Source organism: Centruroides sculpturatus, unplaced genomic scaffold (genome assembly GCF_000671375.1).
Source record: "Centruroides sculpturatus isolate CEXI.00-Female unplaced genomic scaffold, Cexi_2.0 scaffold432, whole genome shotgun sequence".
In the NCBI taxonomy this organism is placed as follows: domain Eukaryota; kingdom Metazoa; phylum Arthropoda; class Arachnida; order Scorpiones; family Buthidae; genus Centruroides; species Centruroides sculpturatus.
This window is the reverse complement of record NW_019384724.1, coordinates 401,800-420,025: the sequence shown is the minus strand read 5'-3', so window position 1 is coordinate 420,025 and position 18,226 is coordinate 401,800. Positions and strand designations below refer to the sequence as shown.

General features: G+C 31.4%; 1 protein-coding gene across 1 annotated transcript in view; it reads right to left on the bottom strand.

Moving 5' to 3' along the window:
• Positions 1-8,419: 8,419 nt before the first annotated feature.
• The window catches only part of LOC111628093 (ras-related protein Rab6-like), a 47,837-nt gene continuing 38,030 nt past the window's right edge, over positions 8,420-18,226 (bottom strand). Inside the window, exon 7 of the mRNA XM_023371818.1 lies at positions 8,420-9,149. Coding sequence (XP_023227586.1) covers positions 9,073-9,149 — 77 coding nt within the window. The 3' untranslated portion in view covers positions 8,420-9,072. The remainder of the gene's footprint in view (positions 9,150-18,226) is intronic.

Sequence of the window (18,226 nt, the reverse complement as noted above, 5' to 3'; positions counted from 1 at the left end):
ATATTCGAATATTAGTGGCGGAGTGGAAGCGCTTTATCGTCAGTATCCAAAAAAGCCATATTCGCGCATGCTCTTTACAAAGCACCAACCTCACCTGGTTTAGCTGGTGGAAGCCTAGGACCTTGAGTGGATGCTACACATATAACGTTCCAATTCTATCCGGGACCGGTTCTGGGCTGTTAGCCGCCTGTACGCTAGATATTTGGTCGCTCTCGCCCCATTATGTGAATCACGAGTAGATTTATAACTTAACCCAACCGATAAGAATTTACTGGTATGTTTTTATGATAGTTTTATATAGTTGACAGGCGTTTTAAAAAAATCCACTAAAATATTTGATATTTTTATTCCGCTCTTCGATTTTATATTACTCACGGATTTCAATGTTAAGAAGCATCATGTCACAACACCGTCTTAACTCTTGTTACTATATCCAGGGGCGGATCTACATAGAAACTAATAGAGCTTAAGCCCTGGGCCCACAAAAATTGAATTATCATAAATTCTTAATACTTTTTCATTAACAATGAGCATTTATCGTATAGTAAAAAATAGTTAATATTAATAATAATATAATAATGATAATTTATGGTGTTATTTGTACAGTAGACCCCCTATAACACTGTTGATAATTCCGTGTTATATGAATTCCATGTTGTGTGAGTCACTTAGATTTTACAAATACGTGAGCCGTTCATAGCCCGGGACACGTATTTGTAAAATCTAAGTGACTCATACAACATGGAATTCTTATAACACGGAATTATCAACAGTGTTATAAGGGGTCTACTGTATTAACAAAAAATGGTTTNGAAAATTCAACGCGAAGTAGGTTAATAGCGATATACTAATATACTAATTACATGGGATATAATAATATACTACACTAATAATGGATTTTTTCATACTTTTCGGTTATCCGACTTTTCAATTATCCGACCAACCCCAGTCCCCAATTGGGTCGGATAATCGAGGCTCTACTGTAACATTATACTAATCACTAGTCTATTCAATGCAGTACGAATTTGGCGTTAGCCTTGTCCCTCGGCATCGAAATTTTGTAGTGAAGGGGGCGATACTACATAACGGTTTTATTGAAGGGGCGACGATTCGTTAGAGGTTGTAGGGGAATGTGGGGCAGGTTGAGGACGTTAAGGTTTGAAAAGTCATAAGATGGCAACCACTTTACTGAGAACGTTAATTTTTTCATTCTCCGCAACTACAATATTTGGTAATATATAATACAAAATTTAATTTTTGAAAAACGTTTTTAAAAACAAGAAAATTTAATATTTTAAAATTATATGTAAATGCGCCATCTTGCCCCGCCCGTGGGGTAAGATGAGGATATTATCTAAATATATAAAATTGCTTGTCCTGACTGACTGAATGATTCACTCACTCACTGATTCATCATCGCCCAGAGCAGACCGCTTAACCTAGAGGTGAAATTTGGTAGACAGTTAGGGTACGTCATAGAAACGCATACTAAGAAGGGATTTTTCGAAATTCCCTCGCAGGGGGGAGAGAGAGCATTAAGGCTTAACCGGAAGAATGGCTTCTACTGTACTATTTTAAATGCGATTTTTTGTTTTTATCTGTGTTTTAGTAGAGTATGCCATGGCAATGCACACTAAGAAGGGATTTTTCGAAATTCCCCCGCGGGCGGGAGAGGGAGAGGATTTAGTCTTCATCGAATACTTAGGTGTATTAAATTAATAACATTTCAGACATTGTTATAAATAGTTTTATCTATTTCGATTTTTAAAATGTTCGAACCGTTTTAAATTCGAATTTGTTATTGCGTATTGGTTCGATTATAGAACGATTGTAAACGTTCCAGAAAATTGATCAAATTGAAAATAGTTCGTTTGATTCTCGGCAATTCTCATCATTCTCGGCGGTAGGTGTTATATAACAATTACTATGGTTGTTGAAATACTGAATATAAATGGGGTTTGCTTGCAAAATCCGCGCGGGCAAAGCCGCTGGTAACAGCTAGTTTTTCATATACAAGGACAAATTAAAATGGTTAAACCGTAGTTTTCTTCAATATTGGCACAGGAACAGTGTGCCCATTTATCACAACGGCCACATTTATTATTATTTTCCGAATAAATAAATATAAAAGGTAGAACTTACTCGTATTTACTTTACCAGACGATACTGTCACTTCGCGCATGCCCAGTTTCGCTATTTTGTAAGCAGACGATACAGTATTTTTTTTTTTGTGGAAAGAAAAATTTTTATTTCGATTGTTATCTCACATTTTATTTCTTGTTAAGATAGTATTTAAATTAAAAAAATGTTTTCATAAATAAAATAAAACGTAAAAACATAAATAATAAAGTAATACAGTATATACTGTATACATTTATTACAGTTAGATATGATTTAAAAGTGGAATATTTCATTTTCTAAAAAAGATCATTTTTAAAATTATTATTTTATATATTCGATAAGGTGATATATAATTATCAATGACAACGAAGTTAAAACTAGTTCACTGCACTATATTGCGGTGCCTCTAGCCAGCAGCAGAATTCATGGTCAACAATGGGCAAGATGGTAGGGGCAAGAGAGGGTACCCCATCATGCCCCCACCATCTTGCCCCAACGTGCCCTTTTCATATTGACTGCAAACACGGGTCAACTTTATTTCAAAATTAAACAATTTCAGTCTTAAAGGTTACTTCGAATACCATAATAACTTCATCTAAAAGATAATGTAAAAGATCACAATGATGCTTACTTTATAGAAACTTTGTAGCGGGAGTAAAATTAGACGAAGTATTGCCGAAACATGAAAAACTGTCTTACTTCCAAACAAAGAGAGCGATTCAGACGTTCTCTCGTCCCGTGATCCCTTTTAAGGTTGACATTTAGTTCCCCAAGTAAGAGATAGATGAAAGCGCCTTAACCACGAATAAACAGACGTCCCCATCTTACCCCATGGCCCTATCTTGCACCACCTTCCCCTATTTCTTATAAGACTAAACTTGCTTACATTTTGTCAATATAGTTTATATAATATGTAGTAAATATTTTTAGGCACTCCGTACTTAAACAATTATATTTTGTTTTATTATTATATTTATACTAGCAGATGAACGCGACGTTGCTCGGGCAAAAAGTAACCTTAGCAAAGATTAAGATTATTAGATTATAAGCGATCTTACTCGTTTTCACTGTGTGCAAGAATTAGGTCCCTCTCTCCCGAGACTAATTAGAGAATTTTTAGATGGGTCTAAAAATATGCTCGATTTCTCGCAAAAAACGCAAAATACCGCATCTAAAATAGTACAGTAGAAGCTAAGTTCTTTAGGGTAATCCTTAACCGTCTTCCCCTCCACCCGCGGGGGGAATTTCAAAAATCTCTTCTTAGTGTGCATTGGCATGGCATACCCAGTGGCGTACCGTGAGTGTGAGTGTCAGCCGCCCGGGGCGAAGGAAAATTTCGGCCCCCTTATTTAGGTATTTCAATTTAAAAGACCAAAATTCAGTTTTGTCACAGAACAAGCAATGAAAAATTCGGTGGTAGTGCAGAGACCTGTTTAAAATAGTTCTATTGGATATTAGTGGTGCATATGAACGCGAATGAATCGTACAAGCAAGAAAAAAAAAGGTCAACAGGTCTCGCAGGATTTCCTTGGATAAAAAATTACTAGTTCACCCGGACGGCGAGCCGATTCCCGGACTGTCCGGACGATAGCACTATCGAAGGCGCAATGCAAGTATAGATTAGGATGTTTCAAATTTTTACAAGATATTATTATTTATTGTGAAATTTTGCCGCCCCCTAAAAAGTGCCGCCCGGGGCGGGCCGCCACTGCCGCCCCAGTACGGTACGCCACTGGGCATACCCTGTATACCAAATTTCAGCTTTCGATTCCTAACCGTATTTGGGCTCTGCGCTTATTATTATCAACCAATCTCGATTATAGTATAAGATTTATTAAATTGAATGTCTTATTTCTGAAATGCCTTGAATCACAAATAAATTGTTACTAAGTAAGGTTTTAAATCGAAATAATTAGATATGTTTTTAAATTAAATATTCAAAATAAATTTTGCGAGACTTCTTCCAAGGAACAAGGGGCGCACCGATTCGACTTGCTCCAGGACTCTGAATATGTAGCTACGCCACTGCCAAGAAGTCCAACCGTTCAGAGTCCTGCATGTCCTCCTCACTAGTGGCCAGAGCACCCAAACGATCTTGCATGGAATGCAAGATGGGGTTCAGTATTTCACCCTCAGCTAGGTCAATAATCTGAACCTGGGTAATAATGAAAGAATAGTGTTCACCAGCACCACGTTTGGAGTTGTGGTAACTAGTCAAATAGCCCNCTAATGTATTATTATTTATTGTGAAATTTTGCCGCCCCCTAAAAAGTGCCGCCCGGGGCGGGCCGCCACTGCCGCCCCAGTACGGTACGCCACTGGGCATACCCTGTATACCAAATTTCAGCTTTCGATTCCTAACCGTATTTGGGCTCTGCGCTTATTATTATCAACCAATCTCGATTATAGTATAAGATTTATTAAATTGAATGTCTTATTTCTGAAATGCCTTGAATCACAAATAAATTGTTACTAAGTAAGGTTTTAAATCGAAATAATTAGATATGTTTTTAAATTAAATATTCAAAATAAATTTTGCGAGACTTCTTCCAAGGAACAAGGGGCGCACAGATTCGACTTGCTCCAGGACTCTGAATATGTAGCTACGCCACTGCCAAGAAGTCCAACCGTTCAGAGTCCTGCATGTCCTCCTCACTAGTGGCCAGAGCACCCAAACGATCTTGCATGGAATGCAAGATGGGGTTCAGTATTTCACCCTCAGCTAGGTCAATAATCTGAACCTGGGTAATAATGAAAGAATAGTGTTCACCAGCACCACGTTTGGAGTTGTGGTAACTAGTCAAATAGCCCTTAAGTTCTTCAAAGAGCTTATTCGCCTCAGAACGAAATTTCAACACATAATTACGTATGACGTAATACAGTTCCGTAGCCATAATGGAGAAAATAACCAAAAAAATGGGCTGGCCTGTAAAAACCATAAAAAGACACTAAACTAGTGCACGTTTAAGCCGAAACAAACAAGTACACGTGAAGTCAGAAGGAAACTAGTGCCAAGTGATGTAAACCGCTCGTAAATGGTTGTGGTCCTTCCATAATCTTAAATCAGCATAAAAGTCCTTGAAGTTTCCGCTCGCGCCAAATGTTGGTCCGGTTACCACAGCAACTGGACTGTTGTTATGGCAACGGCTGTTAGACCGTTAAACTTTATAAGTGATGAAATTCTTAAAAGTTTATATCGCTTTAGTTAAAAAAAAAACTATTAACACTATATTATTGAAAACTAGGTACAGCTGAATAACTCTTCTTAACGATGGATATTAAAATTTATAATTAGCACCAAAATTAGGCCCGATGCGGCCCTCCAAAGCCCGCGTATGGTCAGCATAAAAATCCCACAAATCACAAAATATTGATCTCAGGACCCTAAGAATTCATTTAGTACTACTCACTGTCTGTTCTAGAAGAGATGTACCCTTCACTTCCAGTGGATCGGCCACTGAATTCCGGATGATCAGTCCCCAATAATCCGTAAGTTCAAACGTTCACAGCTCTCAAAATATTTGAGCCACGCTCAAAAAGATGACATCACTATAATCCTTAAACTTTGACAAATCCAACGATATATAATTTATCCACTATGACAAAAGAAATCCGCTGTAAAACACTAGAAAATCAAGAGCGCCCGCGCACACATATGTTCCCATCGAGATGGAACCGGCTGATCCATCTCACAGATTGTCAATAATCAGTATGTATTTGTGGCAGGAATCTGAAAATTCTTTACTTGTCGGAACCTGTAATATCTTAAATAATTGCGCCGATGCTGTACTAATTTTAACTATGCCAAGTAGCTTCAATAACTGCATTATGTCAGGTTGTGCAAATTGGGCAAGGATAGAAACGAGTACGAAGTCTGCAAGTATGAAGTTTATCTTCATAAACCTGATTATTAAAGCCAAACGAACTGCCGAATTATCGGGCTATAAGCTTGATACCGCTATTAAAGCAGCCGAAGTAGACAAATCAATACTACTTGAGAGCAAAATAAGTACTGCAACGCATCTCGAAAACGAACTGGAAATCTTCGACGCTACGGGTGAAAAAACACGTAACATTTGTCTTCTCTTAAATGCATTAACCCGCATCCATTGAATTGGAAAGAGCACTCTCAGTAGCGGGACTTTCCATTATTAAAATAATAACCAGATTGAGTGATTGGAGTATTGACCATCTTTGGTTTTCAAAATCTTATAAAAATTTACAATAATATTTTGTATTATGTTTTATTTAAAAAACGAAAATTACCTTCTAACAAGTAAGTTAGAAGTTTGATCTAAGTTCATTTTTTATTTTAATTTTCAACTCAATTCTGTAAGCAGTTTCCAACAAACTTTATTAAATTTCTACATAATTCAAAGGCAATTTTAATGTATATTTTACAGAGCATTATTAATACAATTTTGGAGGCTGTAGAACGTATTAATTAAACTACTTTTAAAAAAATAATTATATCATTCGGATGTCAAGATATTTTTTTATATCTTAAAAATAATTAATTATACCCCGGAAAACAGTTCACTTTTTTCCCGAAATCCTGGGACAAGCAAAAGATCGGGAAAGGAGAAACCCTAGTGTGTAGCATATCATTTTTACAGTTCGTTTCACACATCTTGACCAAACAATACGCAGTAATCTGTTAGGGGTTCTAAGTTTTATAAAATTCAAGAGCCCGTTTCAATAATGCACAATGAACTTGTTACACATTAGACAATCTGTTCAGTAAGTAAACAGACTGGTCCTTGCTCCTGCGCATTTTCACAGCCGAAACATCCTTTAATCCAATTGTGGAAATCTGGCAACCTTACATGCTACAAACGTAAATATTGGAAAGGGGCTATCCATAAATGACGTCCACACTGGGAGCCTCCCTCCCATTGTGGCTGTCATTTATGGACTGTTATTAGAGGGTTAATCTCTGAATATTGGACTGAACTTCAAATAATTGGTTGAATGGATCCGCGATAATTCTCTACAACCTGACAGTGTGAAGTTATAGGAAAGTTGAGAAATTCTGATCCTAAAAAGAAAAAAAAAGGTCAACGGCTTTCTGTGCCCAATGTGAAAAGTGTATCTGTAATCTCTATACACAGTTTAGTCTCTACGGAGTGGCGCCACAATATCTCGCATCACCTGAAAATCTTACTAGGGCCTCCTCTGGTTCGGGCAGTGAAAAAAGTTCTCTTTCCAATTCGGCCCAGAGGAAAAACTGTTGGCCACCCCTGGTCCATATCTAGATTAAAGACGGTGAACTATATTAAAGAATGGTAAAAAAAACTATAATTGATTTGTTAATTTTTATTTAAGGCATTGCTAGAGTTTGATATTAATGTTACGAGAATGTGTGATTATTAAAGGAAGTTTCATATTTTGTGTGTGTTAAGTTATTGTCGATTCTTATGGAAATTTCATTTTAATGAACAATAATTTGAAATAATTCAATTTTGTGTCAAGTTGGCCTCTACTAGGCCCCCATAACAAAACTTTGGCTACGCCCATGATTACAAGTCGGACAAGGTGGAGGGGAGGGGGTAAACTTCAATGGACATCCGTTTTATTTTATTAAATTTTATACAGTATCATTTTATAAATAATAAAATGCATAAAGGTTTTGAGGGGACTGAGTTTTGTTGTACGTCTGAAGAAGGGAGGAGGTTACGAAAACTTGGACACACTAGGACAATGGGGGAGGGGAGTAAAAATTTCAAGAAAAATGCGAACAATTATGGATAGCCCCAAAGTTAAAAAACTTCATGGTATGGCTGTATTTTATTTTATGCACGAACGCTAGGAAATGGTTATCCGTGATTAACACGTGCTCGGCATTTCTAAATTTCCTTTCACAACCGGTTTAAATATTTCAATAATCAGAACCACAAAATACTTCATCGAAAAAACATCCCCGCGTTTTTTTATGCAGCGAGTGTGTAGCGAAATGACGTCACGAGCAGTATTGGCCAATTAGAAACCAGTTTCAGTGTGTTCGCTGTAAAGCGCTTCTCGAGCGCTGCATAAAAAAACGCGAGGCATCCGTTCGCAAACATCGATTTTAGATATAATCTTTCTGAATGTTATATACAGTACAATTGACTTATAAATTAGCCTATTGTGTAGACGTTATTGGTTAAAACTCTGAACAGATATGAACGTGTTTCGGTACCAATCCTTGAAAAATTCGACACTTTTCAGAATTTGCCATCGTATTTAGAACAATTATGATTGTGTAAAATCGTATATAGACTACAAAAATAAGTAAATTATTCATAAACACAATGACAAGTGTTGAAAACATTGCACTTTTATTGGAATGAATAAACATATGGAGGTTACAGTTTTATAACAATATTTCAATTTGTCTTTACCATACAAATCAATAGAGAAACAAAGCACCGAGTTTCACATAACACATTATAAATCCTTGCATAGCTACAAAAGCTAAATCCCGTTCAAAAATGAACTTTTAATACATTTTAGTGTGAGCATACATTACCGGCATGCTAGTATTGAGAAGTTTAAATGGTGCGTGCAGTAAAAGCGGTCTGATAAGCAATTAAACTGCACATGTCGTCCTTAAGGTGTTTTTCTATTCATTATGCTAATTAACTTTTTCTGCATACATACCCACCTACATTCAATTGGATGACGAGCTGACCACATGAAAGTCTAATTCAAGTGGTTTTGGAGTTGGGAAACAGCTACATGTTGAAAATTTAACTGCGACACAACACTGCAGAAAGATTTTCAGGTGATGAAATTTTTGGAATGATAATCAGCTTCACAATTAGCATTTTATATCACCGAGCTTCAAAATGGGTGTCGTGGTTTGAACACAACCATCTATTAAGCAGCATAGGCAATGTCATTGTGCCAATGCTAAAATTGCATAAGCCCAATGGTATTGACACCCAGTGGTTCAGTAAATGTTTTTATATATCACAGTAATAAGCACATGCATCCTTCTGATTCGTCTTTTTGTTCCTTTGGTGGTTCTTGGGGCTTCAAGGGAATAGCTAATACAAGTTAAGGATCAAACCAAACAGGAGTGATAATATATGCTATTTTGCAAACATTTCACAAAAGTAACTCAAATTAATTATATAATTTTCATATTCTTCTTACTTATTCAAAATCAAGTCATTTTATATTCATAGTTTCTGAATAATCTGAAAACGTTTTTGGTGTTTTACAAATAAAAAAAAAGTTATAAAATTTTTAATGATTATTTCAATTATAGAAATTTGATTACAATATTAATTTGCAAATAAAACATTGTTCAAATTCTATATAAAGTATAAATTATTAGAAAGACCTGAAAATATATATTAAAGTTTCCTTTATTAAAACAAATTGATTCTTTTTTTAATAAATAAATCAACATTTTTTAGAAAAATTTTAAAAGAAAAAAGTATAAATTTTAACAAAATTTCATATCAAGAATTTTCAAAATTTATGCAATAATAAGAAAAGATTCAAATTTTTTTATATATATAATATAAAAAATAAAAATTTCAACTTTATTATTATGTAATAGTTTTGGATCATACTTTTCTATTCAATTTACAAATTATATATCTATGTCAGTTTCTCAACAATCCATTTAATTTTCAAATGTAATGTTAACTCCTCAGTAAATCATGCACAATTACAATATATCTATAAATATTTCTAGATTTAAGTACTGTAATTTGAGATCTTAAATATGAAATATTTGAATTTTAAATATATAAACTTAAATGCTTTCAAATTATAAAGTATTTTACCATAATAATAATAATTTAATTTAAATCTAGATGTATTTAAACATCTATTGAATTTTAGTTCCATAGATTTTAAACAATATCTTTTATTTTGTTGTTTTTATATAGAATTATTACAACAGAAAACTAAGTTAACAATAAATGAGAAATTAAAATTTTAAAAGTATATGCAACAATAAGATTCATCAATGCATTCTGGGTAACATTAAATTATAAATTTGATATGCACATACAAACAATATGATGCACATAATGTATTAGTATAAAAAGTTTAGATGGATATTATAGCTAATGATCATTTTAAAAACTCAACTGCAATTATATGAACTTAATATAGAAAAGTAGTATATACCTAATATAGAAAAGTAATTATGATTACTTTTAAGTTTCATTTTTATTGAATTTATAGAAAATTGCTTCTTAAGTATTGCTAAATTAAGCAATACTTAAGAAGCAAACAAGTATAAAAACTTAAAATGAAAATATATTAAAAAAATTAAGAGAAAATATTGAAAGACAAATGAACTTTACATATAGTGAATGACTCCTTAATTTAAATCAGAAGTAAGAAAACACTATTAAACAAGTCTGAAAGTTATACATATTAGGATTAAAATCCAGAAATTATTTCAGAATTTGAACTAGAACATTGGATTGGATTAGGGTGACAATATGTCCCAGTTTACCTGAGGTTCTCCAGTAGAGAATATAAATAAATAAAAGTTTCACTTCTAAAAAAAAACCACTTATTTTTTTGGAACATTTATTTTATATGGCTTGGATACTTTAGTAAATCTTATAAGATGTTGCTAGACATTATTCAATCAATCTCAAATTTGATCTCACGATTTCTGAGTATTTCCTGCTTTAAAGTAGAATTATTAGGAATAAAATTCAAAGTTAATTATGAATTAAAGAAACTAGTGGTAACTTAAAAACTGATCTTTAATGTAAGATGAAAGTCAAATAATGCATCAAATATATGTGTTAAAAATAACTTTATTCCTGTCCTCTATTACCACTATCATGAAGTCAGTTTTTACTATAGCATGAGTAAACTGAAATCAAAAAGTTTAAATCGGGTCGCAAACTGGTTGCCCATATCTGGCCTGCAGCCTCGATGATTTATTTTCTAAAAATCAATGTTTCTAACATTTTGTGGGTACTAAGAGAAAAATTCAAACTTTTTAACAGTTTACATAAACTGTACAGACCTGGTAACATAAGGGCTTTTTCAGTCTTTTTTTTTAGTTTATGGCATGATTTGATTTATCAAATAATAATGAAAATGGCCAGTGTCTGATATACATCTATTTGACTGACCCTTTGCTGTATTTGTGTTTGCAATCCCTGTTTAAATGCTTATTTCACATCAAACTTCTTATATTATTTGATAAGAACTGCTCCAATACAATTTCTTATATTTAATTCTAACACTTTAATGTTTTCTTTATATCCAAATTATTAAGATTAGCTTAAATTCTTGAGACTAAGATGAAGATCGAAGTATCTGTTTTGAATAATATAGTGTATTACAGAGATAATTATAAAAAATATTTGCGTATGTTATAATAGATTTAAATTCTTGAATTTAGGATTTAATGACTGCAGCATACTGCAAATTTATGTTAATTTCTTATATATCATATTTCTCATATTTCTATACTTCATAAAGCATTGTAAATAGATTAAGAAAAGTTGCATTTTTTTTCAATGTCACTATTTAAATTTGTATATAACCAATCCAAACCTAAAACTAAGATAAATTGAATACTTTTATATTTCAAATTATTACATTCAAATGGCACTAATATAAAATGTGAATTGCTTGCTGCTGCTGTTCTGTTCTTGCATTGACAAATATTAGAAAATGTGACACTATATGCAAGAAATTATATAGATTAAAAAATTGTTACTTAAATTTTTATTATTAGAAAAAAACCCAAACATAAAAATCTATTGTCAATATCAAAGAGAATAGATAACACATTGTTGCATCATTATCTATTAGTAAATAACAAATATTAGATATTGAATTTTTAAAACCCATCTTTTACAAAACTTGTGGCAAACATGATATAAATCAATAACTATAAAAAATAGCAACGAATTGAACCTTAAAAGAAATCCCAGGATAATCTATTGTAAATTTTAACATTTTCGATCTTCAAAGGAGATCTTCCTCAGGATTCTTGAAATTGGAATGTGGAAATGGAACATTTTAAAGAATTATTTAAAAAACATATATATAGATCCCATCAAATGTAAATTAAAAAATATGTGATTTTAATAACTANTTTAAATTGATTAAATCTACTTTAAACCTCTCGAAAATAATTTTTTAATTTGACTGTTTCCTTTGGTATATGATCTTGAGTACCACACTTTGATCTCTCAAAGTAAGGCTGGCTGAACACAAGTATGATATCAATAAAGGAAAATACAACACTGCCCTAGCCAGGTATGCCTCAGACAACAAAATTCAAGCCCACCTAGACCAAGCTTCCATGTTAAGACGATCTAAACATGACGACCAAATAAGGACACTGGAAGCTCTCGAAATATTCAAATCTGTAAAGAGCAGCTGTTGCATTAATTTCAAAAAGGAAGGACAAGTATCTTATGCCTGGAAATCCTTATACCAAAGGAAATAGTTGAATTAAAAAATTGTTTTGGAGAGATTTAAATTTGATTTAATCAATTTAAATTATTTTAAAAATTTTTAAGAGAATTAGTTTAAAAATTCTTGTTTATACATTTTGTTTCTTTTAAAATAATTCTTAAAAATGTTCCATTTCTGCATTCCAGTTTAAAGAATCCTGAGGAAGATCTTCTTTGAAAATCGAAAACATTAGAATTTACAATAGATTATCCTGGAATTTCTTTTAAAGTTCAATTCGTTGTTATTTTGTAAGATATATTCCAGGCTTGCAAAGTTTGAAACTATAAAAAACATCACCATATTGTATTTTTTTAACAAAAAATTTTGTTATAATTCATTAAACATAGTCAAAATAATTATAAATTTTTTGTACTAGTACTTGTAAACATAACATATATAAATATGTTCTTTTACAACAATCTTTCAGAAGAATAAACAGTTATAATTAGTTTATGAAAACTTAGCATTTTGAAAATAAAAATTTTCAAAGTTAGTAAAGACAAAAATTATGCAGATGATAACTCATTAATGCTTTACAGACATTTGCTTTTTATGGCACTTGTTAAAAAATGATTTTTGCAGACAAAGTATAATTATTATAGTAATTTTTCAATCAACTATTAACATTTTACTATTTATATTAATATGTAATAAGTAATCCTTAAGTTAGCTTACACATAAACAAATCAGTATCTTAGTTTTATTGGTAAACTTAAGTCAAATTTTCAGGCTCTATTTATGATATTTTCATTTAAACAGCATTAGAATTTGATCTGAAGATAATCAAAGAAAGATTTATTTAATTATAGGTAGTCCTTAAATCAAGTGGACATAACACATTCCTAAAAATATGTGAAAAAGTTGAATGTCTGCAAGTTGAGCAATTGTGTTGCATGTTATAAAGAGAATTCATTTCCAGATCCCTAAAAGAGAAAACTAAAATTTTTGAATAATTTGGGAAGAGTTTAGTTTTACACAGTGAATATAAATGTGTATTACAATGCATAAAAATTGTTTTAAATGTTAAAACCATAGATTAAGCAGAAAACGAAATTTCACAAATGATTTTGCTGTTATCAAAAACTAACAAAGTGCCACCACATAATAATGCAAAATTGTTGTATTTATTTGTCTGCTGAAAAAATATACAAGTAGTGCAAATTTTGACATACAAAACTCAAATTAAAGATATTAAAATATCATGTATGAAAGGGCAAGCTGTCTAAAAGTTGAGGATCACTTATACTACATTTATATAATTTCAAAATTTGATATACAGTTATGTTAAATTGAAGCATGTATATGATAATTAATGTATGTAATAAACTGACAATATTACCCAAGGTTTAAAATTAAAAGATGTTAAAAATTGATCTTAATTTCTGGTAAAATTAATTGTATTTTAAAAATATGTTTATGATATATGTTATATATCAATTCATAAATGATAGGTCAGATTCTTACATTAAATTTAAAGAACTGAAAATATATTATGATTTCTATACTTCAAGAACAGCAGCAGCTTGGACAGAGATTACTTTCGTTTTCAAGTTCAGGTTGTTCACCAAAGGCATAAGTAAAATGTCCTACACACTGCATAAAAGTAACTTATATAAATAAATAAAAACACGTTTAAACATGCCTAATGTTTCATTAAACACTGAAAAAAATCTTTGGAAAGCACTTCCATCTATATATATATATATATATTTTTTTTTTATTTATTTATTTAGATTTTGTTATTTAAGTTACAATGAATTAAAAAAATTTTTAAAAAAACAAAATCCTAAATTTAAAAAGTTATTACCATGATTTTGTATTTTTTCAATGTTATTTATTATCTTTAATCATAAACAATAAGTAGTGTAATCTACAAACTATTATATTATATTGTTTACTGACTGTAAATAAAATGAAAATAACTCTGTAAAATCAATAATATAGTTGATTAAGAAAAAATTGTTTAAAATTAATTTCTTAAAATAATGAACCAATTTATTTCATTAGAATCACAATAATTCATTAACAAACATTACCTTTGTAGAAATTGAATTTTTATAAATACTGTATTAAAGAATTGCTAAAATAATGTCTAAAGAATTAATTTTAAAACTATTGCAGAACAATTGTTTTATAGTATATGCACTACTATAATAATCATGGCAAAATTTAAATTTATAATGATTATTATTTTTTGTTTATACAGGGTGCCCTACATAAAATCAGCCCCACTCACTGGAAATGTTATAAACGAATTTAGGCAAAGGACACTCAGAAACTTTATCTTAATATTATATAAATATACAGAACCTAGATGATGCTAAAGTGGTGTGATTGTGTATCTATGCATCTTTGTGTATGTGTGATTAAGTTCAGACTGACTGTATATATAATAGTGATGCTGATAGTTTCAATGCTTTTGAGAATACAGGTAGGCCTCCAACGCAGTAGATATGTTCCGTGAAAATACCGCGTTGTGGGAAATCGCGTTATAGGAGACACCAACTTAATACAAAAACTGGGATTCGGTTCTAAAAAGAAAAAAACTTGATGTTTGAATGGCGTTTTTTGAATTTTTCAAACCAGCCATTGCTAGCCACAAATTTAAACCTTATTTCATCAACTGACGATTGTCCCATTTGTTTTAAATAATCAAATATTTTTAAGGCTTTGTGTTTAACTGCACTTTTATTTAAAGGCAACTGTTTCTTGTTCATATCTTCTACCCATAATATTAACGCTTGTTCCTTTTTTTTTCCTCATTATAGGTGCTCTCGGACGAGCAACAATTTTCACAAGAATAGATGATCCGGATGCAACTGAATTCCTAATCTTTTCTTCCTATTGCTTATTCGACCAAATAGTTGACTCATTTAAATTAAAATGCCTACCAATATCAGCTATCTGCTCTTGATTTTTAATTCAATCCAAAATTTCTATCTTTGTTTGAAGAGATATATTAATAAATTTCCTTTCTAACTTCCTTTCTAACAGTCCTTTCTTTTCATTCGACGTTGTTATAGCTAAAATTTTTTCAAGCAGTTTTGTGGACAGTAAAAATTGCAAAAAAAAATAACTTCCCTTCACTATGTTGTTAAAAATATACACCCAATAGAAGTTTATACTGTATTTTGGACCATTTTTGCAGCCCCACCTATTGAAAGAGTATAAATTATTGAAAATTCAATGATATATTTGAATGTTTATGGTAACTGATGCACATCTGTCTAGATACCGGTCTTCCAATGAAACTTTCATGGGAATAACACGTCAACATGGACAAACAGCTGTTTTCGAGGACATTTAGCTCTGTAGTGTATTACGTGATCCGTTGTGATTTTTCTGTTATGTGAAAGATAAATTTGTTTCTAAATACTGTAAACCATGTTGTAAAAGTACCGCGTTGTAAGAAAATTTCCGCATTTTTCCAACCACGTTGGAGCGAAAACGTGTTGTAAAGGTACCGTGTTGTAGGAGGCCTACCTGTACTTTCCTTCAGTTTACATATAGTTCTGGGCTTAGTCTCATACACCTTGCCTTTTAAACATCTTCAATAAAATTTACATCAGTGCTTCATCATCTCAGTTAGGCTGATTTTAAGTGGAAAGCACTGAATTATTATAAATTATATTACCTAATAGAATTAATTTATAATTTTTATGATAGTTTAATACTCAACAGAATAAAAGTTATGGAAATTTTTCATAATTATTCATAAAAATTATTAAAACATTTTGAAAATGATTCTTTTATCATAAATTTTCTGTAATTCAAACTTTTTGAAATTTAGACAGTAGACATTGTAAAATATACTTGGAATGAACTGAAAAGATGAGTACTAGTGTCATCTGTACAGAAAATGGTGCCAATAACTTTATGATCTCTCTGGATTAAAAGTTTAGTCTCTCTGTTTTATAGTCAACCATTCTTTGCATCCCTATTCCACAACAGCAGAAAAACAAATGATAATCACATTTGGTAGATCATGTTTGTTAGTCATATTTTACTGTGCTAAGGATGGCACTGCAAAGGAAATCTATCAACAAATGTTAATTGTGAATGGAGATGCTTGTCTGTTCTACTGTTAAGCACTGGACTTTAAAAACAGGTGACAGGAAATGGATGAAGCCATTCATACAAACTGGTATGTGAGTGTCCTAAGCTTGTCTTCTGAATCTCCATCAGCCATGATAGCATCCAGAGGGAAACACAGACACTTGACTACAGAAAAAAATTCTATGTAATAATTCCCCAAGAGTTAATGTAAGAGCAGAAGATAAACTGTATAGGTATGTCCTCCAAGCATTTAGATTGTTAAACTGAGGATGGGAGTGTCTTCCTTCAGTGAACTAACATGGGGATGAGAGTCCTGATGTCTTCATTACAGCCTCAAATAAAGAGTACAATCCAAGAAATAGAGGCATATACATTCCCTCTTTCTAAAAGTAAAATGCACTTTCTTGGAAGATCTGCAATAGACATAAACAAGGTCATGATAACTGTGTTTTCTTTGATGAAGGCGGCCTGATTTTTCTTCACATTCTGAAAGAGGATATTATCAATTCTGCATATCAAACCAATCTTGACCATTTAAATGCTACCATGAAGTCCTAAAAACTGTAAAAGCTCACCATCAGCATCAGCTTTCTGCATGATAACATACATATGTTCCCATACTGCATATTGTGCACAACAAATTGATCAAATTTTATTGATTGAACATCAATGTATACACTGAACTTATTGCCTTTTGATTAACATATTTTTGGCCCACACAAAAAAGTCATCAATGAACATTTTACATCAGACAAGGAATTGAAAATTGCTATAACAAAATGATTGAGTACAACCCAAATTGTTCTTCCAGTAAGACATCACATAGACTTCCTGCACAGAGGAATAAATGTCTGAATGCCAATGATTATTTCATAGGAAGCACAAACTAATTTAAAAGTAGAGGGCTCACTACTTTTCCTTCGAAAGAAAAGATACAATTAAATTGCATGGCATAAAGAATTAAAGAAATTTTCATTGTTTATAATAGCTAATATTGTACTAAAACAGCAGTTTTATGATTTTAATTATTTTGTGGAAAAATTTTATTCAGCATTTTGAAATGTTGATAATTATTTTGAAATTAAAAAGATACATATTTCAATTTTATGTAAAAAATAAGCACAAATAACATATAAAGAAACCAAATCAAATCACCATAAATATTCACCACTTTAATCTTCTAAGAATAAATTTCATTTTTATTAATTTTTTTGAGTCAATATTCCAGAAGAAGAAACAATTTTATTTTAAATATTTAATTCTATTTTCAGAAGAATTTTTTACTGATGATAAATCTCATTCTTTTATAAACACAATCGAATCCAGTTATTTGAATTATTAGATAAATTACATCTGCTATTTCCTCTTAACATTCATCTTTAAATTAGTGTTGAAAAGTGAAGTTAATTGAAATTTTTTAGTATAAATCTGGATAATTTAAAGCTAGTATATTTTATATTTTAAAAATGAAATCTAGCATGTGATCAACTGATTTATAAAATACATGCATTTAGAGCATTCCGTAAACCTCTGGATGTGAAAGTGTTATGATTTACAGTTTTATTAACATTTAAGTCTAGACTAGAGATAGGAAACCTTAAATATACTTTAA